The 16,471-nt window shown below is 52.4% G+C and overlaps 4 protein-coding genes across 4 annotated transcripts; 2 read left to right on the top strand and 2 right to left on the bottom strand.

The window, feature by feature from the left end:
• Positions 1-1,062: 1,062 nt before the first annotated feature.
• On the top strand, positions 1,063-4,695 carry AYO21_06517 (hypothetical protein; the record flags this gene model as incomplete). The annotated part of the gene is made up of 4 exons (XM_022656477.1): positions 1,063-1,271; positions 1,325-4,263; positions 4,318-4,419; positions 4,541-4,695. 4 exons carry the CDS (start codon positions 1,063-1,065, stop codon positions 4,693-4,695), a joined length of 3,405 nt encoding a protein of 1,134 aa, XP_022511265.1.
• A 3,258-nt stretch (positions 4,696-7,953) lies between these two features.
• On the top strand, positions 7,954-10,200 carry AYO21_06518 (hypothetical protein; the record flags this gene model as incomplete). Its single annotated transcript, XM_022656478.1, has 1 exon — positions 7,954-10,200. The coding sequence occupies one exon, from the start codon at positions 7,954-7,956 to the stop codon at positions 10,198-10,200; it is 2,247 nt and encodes a 748-aa protein (XP_022511266.1).
• An 845-nt stretch (positions 10,201-11,045) lies between these two features.
• On the bottom strand, positions 11,046-11,498 carry AYO21_06519 (hypothetical protein; the record flags this gene model as incomplete). Its single annotated transcript, XM_022656479.1, has 1 exon — positions 11,046-11,498. One exon carries the CDS (start codon positions 11,496-11,498, stop codon positions 11,046-11,048), a length of 453 nt encoding a protein of 150 aa, XP_022511267.1.
• Positions 11,499-12,444: 946 nt separating this feature from the next.
• Positions 12,445-16,025, bottom strand: AYO21_06520 (hypothetical protein; the record flags this gene model as incomplete). Its single annotated transcript, XM_022656480.1, has 5 exons — positions 12,445-13,930; positions 14,679-15,050; positions 15,105-15,280; positions 15,329-15,627; positions 15,698-16,025. The coding sequence occupies 5 exons, from the start codon at positions 16,023-16,025 to the stop codon at positions 12,445-12,447; spliced, it is 2,661 nt and encodes an 886-aa protein (XP_022511268.1).
• Positions 16,026-16,471: the final 446 nt, after the last annotated feature.

Here is a 16,471-nt window from a genome sequence, read left to right on the forward strand (position 1 = left end):
TTGCCTAGAGGTCCTTGCGAATAGCAACTGAGGTTGCAAGTGAGCAGCATTTACTATTGATCGCCACTATCTACGGAGGAATGGCCGGCTCAATGATCCGGCTGTCGAGATATACTCGAGTACCATGTAGAGCACGTACATAGTTACATATTTATGAGTGGGAATGAAGGCATCTGGCTGGCTCTCAGAACTTTTCGGTCAGGGTTTCTCTACCTAGGCAGGTCCATGTATGTAGGTGTAGGTTCTCTCGCGAGCTGCAACCTTTCTTCACAGTGGGTTGGGAGGTAGTGGACGCTACACGTAGTTAAATGGTAGGTGCCACGGGTACCACTGCTGCCCATGAGGCTGCCCAGATCTCTCGGCAAACACGCCTATGACGAGCCCACCAGCCTTGACTTCCGTGCTTCCTTTCAAGCGGGACCTCTAGTCGTTGGTCCCTAGTACCGAGTCCACTGTCATAGGCACATGCAATCCATAATATTGCTTAGGCCAATGGGTGGACCAATCGCCTCTGACTGCACACAAACTGCGCCTACAATACTGCACAGCCAGGACAGCTTGATCACAACTGACCTTTCCCACAATCCCCTCTCAACGCGCGAACCTGCAGAATAGCCGATGACCCTCCTGATCGACGATTCTTATTTCCCGTCCTGGGATCGCCACGACTTATCAACCTCACTTTCAAACTCCGACTGGTCTTGGACCCCGTTGCTGTCCGTTCTTGCCGTCCTGACCTTGCTCCCACCTAAAAGTTTCTCAACTCAAAATCTTGGAGATACAGCAAACCGCTCCCGTAACCTTTGATTTCCTCGCTCAATCTTGCAAACTTGCCACTGTCCACGCTTGAAGAGACATGCGTCCCTCCAGGCTCGCACTGTGATACAGGCATTGGATCGGTCGGCTGGGCTGCCTGACGACGAATCAGGGTGCCAATAATCAGCATGACTCGAAATGGATTGGATATTCACGGTATGCATTGAGCCCAAGGCTCTGCTGGGAGGACCCTGGCGACAGTCGCAATTTGTTTGGGCAACCCGCCTGGTTTAGACATGTATTGACATGTTTGCGAAAGGAGATACCACGCCACCTCTTTCCCCCCTCCTCGCCGTACCCTCGGCGGGCATGGGGGGAGACCAGTCACTGCGAATTCCCAAGAACAAGAGCACCGGAAATCTGCACCCTATCAAGCATGATGCGCCTGCATTCTCTCAGAGAACACGCTTTTCCTTTGACGCGGGGACTGCACAAGAGATGAACAACCTGAAAAGGTGGGTTTGCACACTGGACATGGAAGATATCAGGTTTGACAAAACACAACCAGGGCTGCTCGTCTCGACCATGATGGCTTGGGCAGATCTGGCCTTCGACGGATCAGACGACCAGGACCGTCACTACGGACGCCTACTCTGATCTTGGAAGGTGGCGAGTTCGTTGCTCCTGTGCTTCATCACTCCAAGACTGCGCCAATATCTGGCTCATCCAGCAGGTCCGTCTCAACTGGTTACATGATGAGCGGTCCATCTTCGCCTGTGATCGAGGATCTCCACCGTTTCCCGTCAGAATCTCTCCACTCATTCTCTTTCGCCAAACAGTCGGAAGAAATCCTCCACAGCAGACAAAACATCCTCCAGAAGTCGATCGATTTCGTGAGAGACCGTTCATCGTGGGCGGCAAACCCAGCACTAGCACACGCTCAAGCGCGAGCTAGTGGAGATCCGGAGCTTCAGGGTATGATGGATCTTCTCAAAAAAGCCAACATCATTCCCATCGATGCAAGCAACAGTAGATCGAAAGCGGTCGGCCTTGGGCCACTCACCGGCCCGGCTCAGCTCGACGGGCGCAATGTTTTCGAAAAGAGTTTCAGCCAGGAGTTAGAGAATGCTGAGCACGCGATTGTGAGCCCTGATCCGGAGGAAGCAATGCAAGGACGCAAATATTCTATAGACGAGGACGTGTCACCAAACGAGCCTGGTCTTGAAATGCAGATACCACCCACCAGATCAGATTCCATAGACGCGCCACGCCGGACTAGCCTCAAGAGAACCTACACCGATCTGCATCCTGTATCTCTCCAGCAGAAGCTTATAGAAGCCCTCGCACAACCATACTCAGCCGATGACAACAATATTGCGCACAACGCTGTGTATACATCTTCCATCACAGGTGTTCCTGCAACGCCTACCACTGGGAATCCCTCGTCCGTTCATACTCACAGCAGCAAGTGGTCGCCAGCGCACCAAGCTGTTTTCCGCACAACTGCAGACGCCCCCTGGACGATTTTGGCAGCTAATGATCTGGCTTGCTTGATATTCGGTGTCACCAGAGCCGAACTTCGGTCATTGAGTATCCTTGGAATCATCCAGGAAGAAAGAAGACACTGGTTGGAGACGAGGCTGTCCCGATCTGAGGATGTTTCGGAACCAAAGTCCCCGCCTCCTCCAAAGAGTGAAGCGAGGACCACTAGTCTCTCATTGGTAGGGTCAAGAAGTGGTATTACAGCTCGGTTACTTAGTAAAGCTCCCTCTCGAGCTAACAAAACTTCAGAAAGAGCAAGGACGGACGATGGCTCTGGCGGCTACTACAGCCCCAAGCCTAAGAACCACCCGTCAACCAAATCTAGGGGCGTCCTGCTTTGCGGAGACATCGTGCCCATTCAGAGACGAGATGGCAGCAAGGGTGCCGCCAGTTTTTGGGTAATGGAAAAACGCGGTGGGCTGATATGGGTGATCGAAGAGATCACCGAGGATGTCGCATACCTCGATATTGACAGTTCAGGCGAGGTGAAAAGTGCTCATGGTGAGATACACGCCATTTGGGGTCGACGTGATCTCGATGGTACACCCCTCAATGCTCTCCTTCCCAAGTTCCCTTTGGACGCATTGGACTCCCACGACAAACATTACATAGGATATTTCGCAGCAGAAACCGCTGAACATATCCATGTACCGACTACAGTGGAGGTGTCACCTACAGGTGATCAACTCCGGGTCTCCAGTCTGCCTCACATAGCTGGCGTCATGGTCGTGGACCCAGATACATTGAAAATCACGAGTTCAAACAGCATATTCTCGGCGGCGCTGTTTGGTCATCCGAAACTCGATGGTTCGCATATCGCCAATGTGATTCCCAGCTTCGAGGATGTTTTGAGCATTTTGAAACAGGACGATGGGGTCGATCTCGTTGATGGGATTGTCATACCGGAACACACCTTTCGTCGGGCGCGAACCATTCTCTCCCTCCGGGAAGGCAAAGAAAATCCTGCCCACATATTCTTACGGCCATGCGGTGTCCCTGCTAAACACAGAGATGGATCGGATATCATGGTTGATATTCAGATGCGAGTCATTCGCAGCGAAACCGTTTTCCCCATGTCAGACGAAGCAGTGATTGAGGAAAAGGACGAGCTTCGGGCGGAGTCAGGTGTCGCAGTGGCAGAGCTCGTCTACGCACTTTGGATCATCTATTCCCGCAATATTCATGGCGTGGGAGTCGGTCCGAGCGATCACCATCCGTTGGCGCCTGAACGCTCTCTGTCGCCACCATTGCAGCCGGAGCCACCACCAACGCTTCCTTCTCCGCCCCCGGTGCTTTCGGATAGATCTCAAGACAGCTCCCGACTGTCTCTTGTGGCGGATCAATCCGATGAAACGGAATCGGTCACCATGGATGAGCCGCTTGAACATCCACCTCCCCACATGACATATATCTCTCACAAGAAAAAGACTATTGATGACTTTATAATTTTAGAAGAGATGGGCTCCGGAGCGTATGGTCAGGTTAAGCTTGTCAGGTATAAGAAAGGACAGTCGAGGAAGATGGTTCTCAAGTATGTGACCAAGAAGCGCATTTTGGTCGACACGTGGACAAGAGATCGCAGATTGGGGACCGTTCCGCTGGAGATCCACGTCCTGGACTATCTTCGGCGAGATGGGCTCCGACATCCCAATATCGTGGAAATGATTGATTTCTTCGAGGATGACATCAATTATTACATTGAAATGTTGCCCCATGGTATTCCGGGGATGGATCTGTTCGACTATATCGAGCTGAGGACAAACATGACGGAGGATGAGAGTCGGAGCATCTTTCGCCAGGTGGTGGACGCTATCCACCATCTCCACACCAAGGCTCTTGTGGTACATCGAGACATCAAAGACGAGAATGTTGTTTTGGATGGCGAAGGGCGAATCAAATTGATTGACTTTGGCAGCGCGGCGTACATCAAAAATGGACCATTTGACGTGTTTGTGGGAACTATAGGTGAGTGCAGCAAGAGACCTATGGGTGTGGCGCTTGACTCACTAAGGTATGCAGACTATGCCGCTCCAGAAGTGCTTCAGGGCAAGCCCTATGGCGGCAAGGAACAAGACGTCTGGGCCCTGGGCATATTGTTATACACCATCGCGTATAAAGAAAGTGAGTCGACCGTCCCTCTGCTTCATTGACGTGTTACTAATCCCTTGCAAGATCCTTTCTACAATTTAGGTAATCAGTGTCACGGCAGGATCGGGCTGTCTGCAGACTGACTTTGTGACAGACGAGATTCTTGATCACCCGCTGCGGGTGCCTTTTTTGCCATTTTCTGAAGAGTGCCTAGAGCTCATTCGCAAGATGTTGGACCGAGATGTGGACAGACGTATCACCATTGAAGAGGTGCTTGATGACCCTTGGCTGGAAGAAGATGATGATTGAAATGATTGGGTTGATATTTGGGGGGTTTTATGTGCTACATGTGCTAAATGAACAGGTTATGGCCCAGAAGAAAAGGAATGCTTGCGACTTATCATTGCGAATGGCGGACAACAACCCTTTCGACAAGTTGACTGTCAGGTCTTGGACGCTTTGAGATCTGAGATTGGAATCGAGCAGAGGCGCAGCGAAGATGGGTGAGGGCTCCCCGTCGGCAAGTTGTGGTGGCAGACAGCCAAACATAGCGACGACTGAAGCAGCAGAGGCGGCGTCTTTATACAGGGACGGTTCAGTTCGGTCGATTACCCAACCCCGAGGCAACCGCATGAAGTGCAGGTGTGATGTTTCGCACATTGGATATACGATGGTCTCGAGAACGTGCCTCGTTTGGATGCAACAACGGTCCAAATCAATCCCTAGCTGTGCAGGACGATGCAGCCCAGTCCAACCGTCGAGTCTGAACGGTCCGACTAGTTGTCCCTCGGTAGCCGGGATAGTACCTTTGCCAGGTCTAGAGTTTCAGAAGCGATGTGGAGCCCTTGAATTCATATTCTTCAGACTTCCTTGCGTCGCTCTGTTTGCTTGTGCCCGTCTGCGGGGTCGATGAGACATAGTCCGTAGATCTCAGTGTCCGTCCAATGCCTGGAATCCCGTATTTCTCGCGCGAGTCTGCGAGAAGCTCGTAAGAGAGACTGTGTGATTCCGAGGATGATATTCAGCCGAGTTTCGGAGGACTAGGGGGATGGATGTGCTACTGCAGGGATCTGGTCTAGTGAAGATTCTCTCTCCAGATGGAGGAGAATCTATTTGACATGCCTCCGCTGAAAGTCTGGGGCTTCTCCAGTTCAAGTGACTTGGCCAGTAGCGTCGGTACGAGGGTTGGAAACGGTCCTCCAAAAGGACATTGAACCCCGAGTCCGCATTTTGCGGCTGTGGCCGTTTGGGGTAAAACCCAGCCATCCCACTGCTATCTAACTGGTGTATCAGGTAGAGCACGTACAAATGCCAAGTTCGGCTTTGCTCCGAGCAATACGCGGGCGGGCAGTGGAAGGTTGTCTGTCTGGGCAACTGCCGTACGGTCAGTCAGCCCTCAGTTACTCCTCTCACGACGAACTCGGAACAGGAAAGGGGAAGAAGGTTGAAGCCCTCGGTGCGGAAAAGAGCCCCGGATCAACGTGTTCACAATGAACCTGTCGTCACAGAGGTTATCAGAAGTCTGAGAATCAAGGCACAACCCAGGTCAACCATAATCGACTTTATCCCAATGAGCAGTTGGCAACATCCCCATGTGACGATGAGAGACCGAGATACTGAGCGGTCTTGATGCGAGGAGACACTGGCAAAGGGTCACCACCGCAGGGGTTGCAGGTACCCCTGCAGCCCACGGTGAGTAGGAACGCAGGGTTCGCCACCCCCTGCTGTGTGCAGACAAGCCATCGTTCCCAAATGCCTTTCGAGAAGGGGTCGGCCTGCAACCAGTGCCTGCTAACCAAAGAAAAATCGGAGTCCCGAAGATACTGCAGATGGCCTGGACCTTGCTTTCGCAAAACAAAATCGACTGCATGTCTCCAATTAGAGGCGGGACGACGCACAAGACGGGCCCGGTCGAGACGAGGTCCGCCGCATGCGGGTAAGTAGAAGGGGATGGCGAGATGGTGGCCACGAGGCAAGAGTGCACTGAAGTGAGATGGGGAAACCCGTTCCTCTTCGGTTAAGCGGACAGGATCCGCAGTGACTGCCCTAGTGTTTAGGCCGAAAACACAGCCTCTGTCTCCATCAACGCACAGCAGCCCAGTGTGTTGTCGGCAGATCTCTGCGGGGGGAGAGGAAAGCGGGTGTCGTCGAGGTTCGCTTTGTTCGTTTGTTCAGTGGTCGAGTGCAAGAGGCTGGCCTCCCCGTTGGGGCTTGCATGAGTCGCTAGAGGGAACATAGCGCAACGGCATCTGACGGTCAGAAGAATACCCTTGAATGGTGCAGAATCCATGTCAGGATATGGGCTGACTTCCTATGAGCACGCGATGATACACTGAACGGGCTACGATAGGGAAAAGCTACGAGACGCTCTTTGTTGATCACTTACCTTGGATGCATCTGGGATTTCGATATTTAGTGATACCGATAGGCTACCGCTCTGTAGTATGATCTCTTGATTAGAGCCCTGCAGGGTCGTCAGATGGACAACGGCGAAAGGGTGAGTGCGTGTCTGGTGACAAACGACACTGTTTGGTGTTTTGGAGGGTGAAGTTACTTTGTTCGCAGGTACGGGAAGGGAAGGGGAGGGGCAAGTACCTGGACAGCTTTCATTGGGGGGATGTAGTTAGCTAGCGTAGCTGGACCCTTGGCACTGATACGGGCCTGGCCAGCCTATCGATAACGCCGATAAGCCAAATCTGACCCTTTTTCCCCATGTCCCACCACTCACCGAGGTAGGCACGGGAGGTCTAGGAGTGAAGTGGTGGCACCAATACCACCAGCCAGTCCCCGTCCGTACCTAGGTTGGCCTCGGGGTACAGTACTACATTTTGGCTACCCTAACAGTGGCTCACTAGGTTCACTATGTACCCAAGCACCCAAAGGTAAGATACCTGTACGGAGTTGCCAGTACCTGTTTACTTGTATTTGCGCAGCCCCGGCTCCCCCCCCCCCCTTCCCCCCAAAACTGCCACTTCCCACTAGTCTGACTGGTGATAGCGGTAGTCAAACTAAACCCACCTGATTCTTGAATTCCCCCCGCCCCGTTATCGTCTGATGGACCCTGTCTCCTACACCGGACAAGATGACACCCACTTCGCTACCACTAGGGAGGTATCCATGCAGACTATCAGGTGCGCTCGCATGTCCGTGCCCATCACCACCATCAATTGCGTATTCCTTGTCTCGGCTCGGCCTCTTAGATTCCTGAATTGATCTTCTTGCCAATGCTGCTCCAATCTCCATCTTTGTTGACACTCTCTTCAACCCAAGATTGCCCAGTCGCCTGACCTCGCCGTCGTCGCTCAGTCTTGCAAATGGACTGACCTGTTCCTCGGCTCGACACCCTTTGGTTCTCCTCCAGAACAGTTGCTGGTCAACTCGACTCTACTCATTGACAGAAATTCCTTCACCAGGGGGTGGTGAGGGGCTGCCTCTCCCTCGCTGGGCCTGCTTGATCTGATCGGCAGCCCGTCCTACAGCATCGGCCGCAGCAGCATTTGCAGTTGATCCTGCACTCCAGCTTCTACTTTGGACGTTGGGTGTCCCCAGCCTACAACCACTTACATCATGGAGCAGCAGCAGCCCAGTCCTCGAGCCATACCCAACACTCTTATCTCGTCCTCCCCTCCTCCTCAACCTCGACAACTCGATTCTCCAAGGCCAACAACTCCAGCAAGTCCACTCATGGAGGCACAGACGGCCTTTGACCAGCCCGTAAAGCTGAAAGGTCGACACAGATTGCTACAAGGCCTGCAGCGCATGTCTTCTTCTCCATCCCTTCCCAAGTTGGGTAGAAATCGTTCCAGTGAGAAGGTGTACAAGTCTGCCCAGAAAGCCTCCATCTCCTGCGTCTCTCTCAACTCTCCGCCTTCGGCGTACTCATTATCACCCCACGCTTCCTATACCTTTTCCAATGGGTTTTCTACGGCGCCAACGACTCCCGGTTCACCCTGCAGCCAGCAGTCCTACTTCGAGACAAATGCCCGCGTCCGATTGTTAGACCCCAATGGTATAACCACCGTCCCTGTGCCAGTCGATGTCCGTGTCTCCAAACCACTCTCCACTCAGCTCCCCGAAATCTCAGAGAAGCCGCTCCCGCGGCGACCCAACTTCAACTTTTGGAAAGATCTGCCATATGAGTTAAGAGTATACATCTTGGGGTTTCTATCCCCCAAGGAGATCATCAGGGTGTCTGCAGTGTCCAAGGAGTGGCATGATATGTGCTTTGATGGGCAATTATGGACGAGCCTCGACTGTCAGACATATTACCAACAGATCACCTCGGAAGCCCTGATTAAGATCATGCTCAAGGCCGGCGCTTTTGTCAAAAACCTCAATCTTAGGGGATGCGTGCAACTGCGGGACCAGTGGCTCAGCCTGGGGACAAGAATGACAAACCAAGAGTGCCGGAACCTGGAGAACTTCAGCATCGAAGGCTGCAAAATTGAACGGTCATCTATTCATTTTTTTCTCCTCCGGAATCCGAGATTGCTCCATATCAACATGCCTAGCATGCAAAATATCAACAATGCGACCATGAGAATCATTGCAACCCATTGCCCTCAACTCGAGCTGTTGAACATCGACTGGTGCTCCCAGATTGACACCAAAGGCCTCAAGAAGGTCATCCAATCGTGTCCAAACCTCACCGATCTGCGGGCCAGTGAGGTTAGGGGCCTGAACGACAACGAGTTCATGCTCGAGCTGTTCCAGCGTAATTCGCTGGAGAGATTGGTCCTCCAGCACTGTGACAGCTTGACAGATGAAGCGCTGGAGACCATGATCCACGGCGTTGACCCTGAACGGGACGTGCTGACTGACCGACCCCTAGTGCCTCCCCGGCGACTGCGACATTTGGATGTCTCTCGGTGTCGAATGCTAACTGATCGAGGTTTGAAGGCCCTGGTCCACAATGTACCATACTTGGAGGGGCTCCGGACGTGCCAGAACACAGCCTTGACAGATGATGCCTTCGAAGACCTCCTACAATCGACACAACGCTTGTCCCACTTGGAAGTTGAAGAGGTCGATCTTCTTACAAATGCAATGCTGATCAACCTCTCAAAGTCAAAGGCCGCACAAACATTGGAGCATCTGAGCATTTCATACTGTGAGCAGATAGGAGATATTGGCGTGTTGCCACTCCTCAAGGCCTGCCCTCGCATTAAATCTCTGTGTTTGGACAACACCAGAATCTCTGATTTGGTGCTCATGGAGGCCTCTGAGCAAGTTCGAAAACGGGGCAGTACAACCAAGAAGTCTCAGCGACCCACGAAAGGCCTGGAGCTGGTTGCGTTTGATTGCGCAAATGTCACCTGGGCCGGTGTTCGCGAGATTCTGCAAGGAAATGGCCGCGTCATGCAAGGTCGGAAGAAGTCAGTCGTGCAGACAATTGATGGTGAAGACGAGTTCGGTGATAAACGGGAAATCCGGAAGGTCGTTGAGATCCAGACCCTACTCTACCCTACGGAAATCATCCATCTCAAGGCGTTCTATGGCTGGCAGCAAACAGTCGAGGAGCATTACAAACGTTGTGTCTCCGGCCGTTGGGGTGCAGCTGCACGCTTAGAACAGAAATGGGCAGAGTGGATGGTCGCAAGCGAAGAGGTCGGGGTTGTCGGTCATGGCTGGAGCTCGAGACGCCGGAGGCGGCGGGCTCGTGATGCCGAGTACCGTGTCAGAGATGATGAAGACGGTGCAGCTCAAGATACTGGGACGGGTGACGAGGAGGGCAGTGGCCAAGAGTTTGCGCCTGGCCGGGCTCCGAGAGGAGGGCGACGGCGCGCCCGGAGTGGTGGTTGCGTGGTGATGTGAGCTGCCTGGGTATGTGCGAGGTGTTGATTTGGAGGGTTTTGGTTTTCGTTCCGTGTATATGGCATTGGCAATATGGCTGCCCAAGTCGCGCATCATCAGAGAAAGCTGGGATATGATCTGTGCTGATATATAACTGTTTGGAGTCTGGGCATTTGGGGCATTTTGGGTATTGGGTCATGTCGAAATATTCGGGTATCTTAAGCCGTTGTTGTGTGACAGCGCTTGTCATCCTTCTGATGTGGTGGATGTCATGCCATCTCTGAGAACAGTCGAGGCCATGAAAGGCTGGTTCTCGCACGTCAAAGCTAGCTTCTACATATAGGAGGTGATTGATCTTCAGCGTTTACGACAAGGTTGTTTAGCCAGACTCTTTGTTGTTCCCTTTCTCCTCCTTGTGTGAATCAACACGACAGGCACGTGAAATGATTTGTTTGGATTCATGAATTTCATTTCAGCTGTGACTCAGCAAGCTATTGAATGTGCCTATTTCCAACTACTGCCTTGTAGGCTTTCACCCAGTCCCACAGGCATCAACGCCTTGTCCGTGTCGACCAGCAGAGTCCGTCAAGATGGGAGTGATGTCCCTTTCCTTGCCTTTCTGGCATAGACTTGGGTGATGGTGACTGAGCGATAACCGTCCGAACCAAGTAGAGAGTGTAGAGAATACAGACACGCCGCCGACAAGTAGAGCCCCGGAGCGCGGCAATGCCATCTCCATCATGCCACGGTGAGAGTGGTGGGAGCCGAAAGGGGAGTGAGAGAGGGCGGGAAAGGGTCGAGAGGCGACGCCATGTTTGTTGTTGTTGCTGCTGCTGCTGCGGCGGCGGCTGGCGCTGCTGGTCAGCCTACTCCGCCTCCTGCAGTCGCTTCTGCTCCTCGTGGTAGTCCTTGCGGACCTCGGACATCTGCTTGGCCTGCTCCCCAGGCCGGGTGAAGATAAAGCGGGCCCACGAGTCACGACCGTCCTGCAAAGCACCGGCCGGCCCTGTGACCTGGTTCCCTTCCTCCCTGGCACGATCCAACAACTTTTCCTCCAGGTCCTTTGGGCCTGAGCAAAATCCCAGCTCATGCCATGACCTACTGCCATCAGCGTTGGATCTCAGTTCCTCCCACATCCAAAGCTCCGGCACTTGGCGGATTGCATTTCCGCTCCCATCACGCCTCACGCGCAGTCGAGGCACCACCAACGGCAGCCCTCCGACAAGAATTGGCTGCGCTCCAGCCTTGGTGACGGTGTCGGAGCGGTACTCGAGCTCGTCACCCTGCTGAACAAAGAAGTTCTCGGGTCGGGTCGCCATGAAATAGAACTTCCACTTGGCGGCGGTCGAAGGTCTATTGATGAGCAAACCGTTAGCGATGTTCTCGATCAGAAGAGCAAAGTGGTCGAGTGCACGGTGCAAGGGTGGTGCAGGGTAGGGACAACGTTAACAAGGCAAGACTTGTCCACGGCGTGCGATTGTGAAACAGGATGAAGTCTTGAGTTCGCAAGAACTGCACCAAGGTCCAAGGAGAGCATGAAGTACCGACCATCGACATCTTTCTTGACCAGCATTGTTGGCATCTCATGGTGCGCAATTTCCAAACCAAGTGACTTTTCAACCACCCTGAATGAGGTGGGCGGGACACAGGACAGGAAAGGTGCAGACACCATGGAAGGGGGCCTTGTGGGGCGTCGGAGAAGACAAGAGTATCATATATATAAACAGGACTGAGGACAACCTCACCTCTATGATAGAGGCCAGGTGAGACAGAAGGAGGGATAGGATGTGAACAGAACAGAGGGAGGGACTTACACTTTAAGTAGGGCCGACATGTTTCTGGGATGAGGCAGTGATATCTTGGTGAGAAGAGTCTGTTAAAGCGGCGTCTATCAGTTGCTCAAAATAAGGCGTGTCTGGAGACGATTATGTTGAGTTGGGGGTCGGCAGAGTTTCTAAGGAAGAAGAGTTTCAAGCGGCGGGATTTTCAGATATTTCAGGCTGTTGTTTACAGAATCACGCCAAGATCATTCACGCCAAGACTGGTGACGCTCAGACAAATCACGTCAAGATGCATGTGAAGTCGTTCTCTTTGTCACCTTGTCACCTTGTTACAATGTCACAATGCCGCTTTTTCACTCTTTCACTCTTTCACTTCTTCACTACCAGCAAAGACGGAGAGTCAAGTTACTATGGGTTATTGTTGTCACAGACTTATTATACTCTATACATGTGATGAATGTATCCTATGTACGAAGCTCCCCCATTAAACTAGGACATACAAGCTGCACATCGTGCTCAAGCCCAGAATCATGCTACCCCAAAAAGCGGCGTTATTGAGCACCCACCGGCCCCGAACCAGTTTGCTCCTCTGCAGTGCTACTATCGGCAGTTGAAGCATCATTGCAAAGAAGCCGTACCCACGCAGTTTCTTGGTGATGCAACCCATGATCAGCTCATGGCCCAGGGCGCTGACCAGAAAGGTGATTGTCATGGCCACGGGAGTCGAGAAGTACGTCTTGGACGAGAAGAAAACGTGTCGGCGCAAGAAGTGGTAGACAGGGATGTTCCACTCCCGGCTGAACTCGAGCCAGTCGCTGGAATTCCACCAGTCTGAGTAGAAATGGCGATCGGCAAAGCAGGTGATTTCTGCGAAAGCGCCCAGGATGTACTCCCAGATCACTAGAAAGACTAGGAGGAAGGTGATCATAAACGGAAACAGCATCATGCTCGTGGTCTCGGCCAATATCAAGGCCATTTCTGAGAGAGATGTCGTCAGACGCAGCCGGGAAGCTGAATCGGCCAGCACGGGCATGATGAATTCCTCGCTGATTGTGATCATCAAAAAGATGCAGCCGAAGACGGCAAGGGTCTTGTAGAAGAGCTCATCCCATCGGATTTTAGGTGTCCTTGGATACTCGAGCTCGTAACAAAGAGTCGGGCATAAGATGTAGTCTGCATAATTGTACAGTGTGAGATTTTGGGGGTAAGTGACTTGTCCAAGGGGAGAAGTCAACTCAGTTGCCAAATCTTGCCGGAGCTGGGCCAGATCTTGCTCATCTTCTTTCTCTTCCTCGGAACTCTCTGAGTCCATTTGGCGCAGGCGAGATGGAGAGCTGGGGTATTTGACGGCCCTGCCCAGGTCTGCCGTTTCTGGCTTGTCGAGGGCACGCAAGCGTCGCTCGGTCTCACTCAAATGGCCATTGTAGAAGGCATAGGAATGCATCTTCATGAGAAAGGTCAAGGTGTGGAGAGCGAAAAACACCTGCGCAGTCCAGGTCCAGCCTAGCAAGAACGGCCAGCTCACCCACAATGCTAGCCATAGTGCTTGAAACGTGCTCTGTATCCAGATTCCAGCTCGTCGCCATCGCAAGACGCCATTCGTGCCTCGTGCCAATTTTTGGATGGGCAGACTTAGCGCGGTGCTTGCTACCATGGCAGCATCGCTGAGACCCAGAGAAATGACATTCCGGGATAGCAGAGCATATACCTCTACCCGCAGAGGGTGACCCGTCTCTTTGATGTTCCTCAAGCACGTTGTGATAACCATGATGGTCAGACTGATCCAAAAGAGGACGAAGAAGCCTCGGAAATCGCGGTATTCGCTCCGCGCATCGAAGTAGGAGACCCGGGACACGTAGTCGATCGTGTAGAACAAGCGGTGCTTCGCCTGAGCACGAGCGGCTTTTCTCGCCGTGGAAAGGGATTGAACAGAAGGCGGTGCATCTTGAGGAACTGGCGTGGAGCGGCCACTAAGTCTTCAGCGTCAGCACCGCAGTCCTGGAGGATGGAAGGAGGTAACATGCCTGGAGATGCTCGAGGAGACATCAGCAAAGCCATTCAGGCCCTGGCCAGCAGCTCGCAAGGCGTCCGGTAGCGCCCTGGTCGGCCGCGGTCGCAAGATGTTTCGCTCATGACTGGTAGAGCGAGGAAGCGCCATTGGCGGGGTATACCAAAGGAAGGGGGAAAAAAAAAAGAAAACAAAATGCTAAAGATGCTGCAGAACAATGTACACGATAGAAAAGCAGGCATCCATGATTCCGGATGCTCAGAATCCAAGGACCTGCTGCGGTGCTAAAGTGCAAGACTGGATCTTCGGGCTCCCTGAATCCGAATGCGCAGACTGACCATGGATTGTCCTAATGTCTGCCGGAAACGGAGTAATCAGCACAACCATGCCCCAAACTCAACGTCCTTTCGACGTCAGGCTCACTTGGCTCACTAGTCGCGGCGACCATGATGATAAGGCGCGCCGATTGGGTCTTTTGTCGGCAGCATTTTGGATTTTGAGGTGGTGTCTGTTGTTGACCCTCTCGTGACAACTGCGACCCAAGACATCTACTCCGTGTGTTTCCTACTGGATCGCTGGGATATTGGCATGGATGAATTGTAGAGATATCAGCTCCGGTCCCGACCAGCAGCTCTACGTAGTCCGACACTAGATCGACCTTCAGGGGCCTCTACCATTGTGGAATTGTTTTTGCTCCAACGCCATCACACGCAAGGCGACAGAATGCTTCTTCCGCCGCGATTTCCTCGTTGTCATCATCCCTTCGGGCAGGGCAGATCTTTCGCCCAGCTTGTTCCTCTTCATTCACATGCTTGTATAGCACGTCCCTCACAAGGTTCTTGAAGTAGATGACACCCTTTTCATTGTGCGGGTGTAATGGTCCCTTGACATATGTGTCCATGTTCAAGTTGCGCTGTACGGCATTGCAGAGATCGAGATCTTCCTGTTCGACCTGTTTGAAGAAGGGGTTCATAGTGTCAAAGTCTTGATCGGAGCAGTCTTTGTGGCGATAGACCTCATATTCCAGCTTTAGTGACGTTGCAGATTTTGGTGCGAATCGCGTGAGATATGTTATTCCATCACTGTCACTCTGTCAGCAAGTCGGACCAGTGCCACCTCACATCGACACCACGTACGATATCAATATAGCAGCATTGGGGAAGAAGTAGGTGGGCTGCACCCCGTACTTGTGCTCAACACTGTCCAATGGCTCTGAGTAGTGCTCTATCCAGCCTTTAATTCCCTTGACATCGTAAGTGTCGAGCTTCGTGGTGGCCAGAATGCCAGGATGTGCAGTTGTGCAGTGGTAACACTGACAATATCATCAGCTTGAAATGGTTGAGACGGACGCTTCCGTTACCTCGTTGTAGTTGTCCACCATGACCTTCCAGTTGTACTCCCCCTCCATCTCCCATGCGTGGTCAAATGTGAAGTCATCCATGGAGAAGTCTTTCTGGCGTGGCTGTTCGTCAACTCTCTCGAAATGATCTTCCCAAGGGATGGTTGGTGGATTGGCAGCATCGAGATTGACCCAGACAAAGCCGAGTCTGTCAGTCCGCACATGGACACTATACAGCGAGTATTGAGACTTGTCAAAGTTCTCTGCAGTCTCAAAGCGTGGAGCCTTTGCGAGGTTGCCAGAAAAGCCATAAGACCATCCTAATAGACATCGATCAGCGGCGATGCCGTGGCCGAGATAGAGTACTGTGTGCCATGACTGCCAACTTACCATGATATTTGCACGCGAGAACACTAACCTTTCCACCCTGCCCACTTTGTTTCTCGATCACGGGATACGCTCGGTGTCGACAAATATTCAAGAAACCCTTGAGTTCATTCTGTCGGTCGCGGATAACGAAGAATTTGTAGCCGGCAATCTCGAAATTTACGAACTCCCCGATCTCTCTGAATCGAAGAGAATGTGAGACACAGAGCCATTGTTTGGAAAAGATCGCACGTTTTTCCAATTCGTACATGCCCTCTTCGCGGTACCAGGATGCTGGCAGGGTGGTGCTGATCGGGCCATGAGTGCCCACGCCATTACTGGTGCATGTCATCTCGAAACACTCATGAGATTCTGATAGTCAGCTGCGAAATCACTACAAAGTTACAAAATCCGTTTCCAAAGTCCAAGCAAAAGTGATGCTGTGAATCCATGGAATATGTACACGTAGAATCCCTCACAGTCGTCTGTGCTGCAAGGACTCTCGGTGGATCTCTAAGTATCCAAGCACATCATAGAATAGCTTGCTGCCGCCAGCCATGAATTGTTACCAGCTTGCATGATAGGCGAGTATCTCCACGCAAAGCCGCTCGGCTAGAGATATGTCGTGGTCCAGAGTGAATCATTGTCAAGGATGTTCGCAATTTTGCTTCGGATTGGGTAAGGTGTAGAAGTATTCAACCAATAACAGGAGGTGCGATTATCCTGCCTAGACGGAGTATTTGGGGCTCCTTGCATTGGCCTCGCATGCGGCGTAGAACAAAACTGTATCAGCGGTGT

The sequence above is a fragment of the Fonsecaea monophora genome (assembly GCF_001642475.1).
Source record: "Fonsecaea monophora strain CBS 269.37 chromosome Unknown Scaff45, whole genome shotgun sequence".
In the NCBI taxonomy this organism is placed as follows: domain Eukaryota; kingdom Fungi; phylum Ascomycota; class Eurotiomycetes; order Chaetothyriales; family Herpotrichiellaceae; genus Fonsecaea; species Fonsecaea monophora.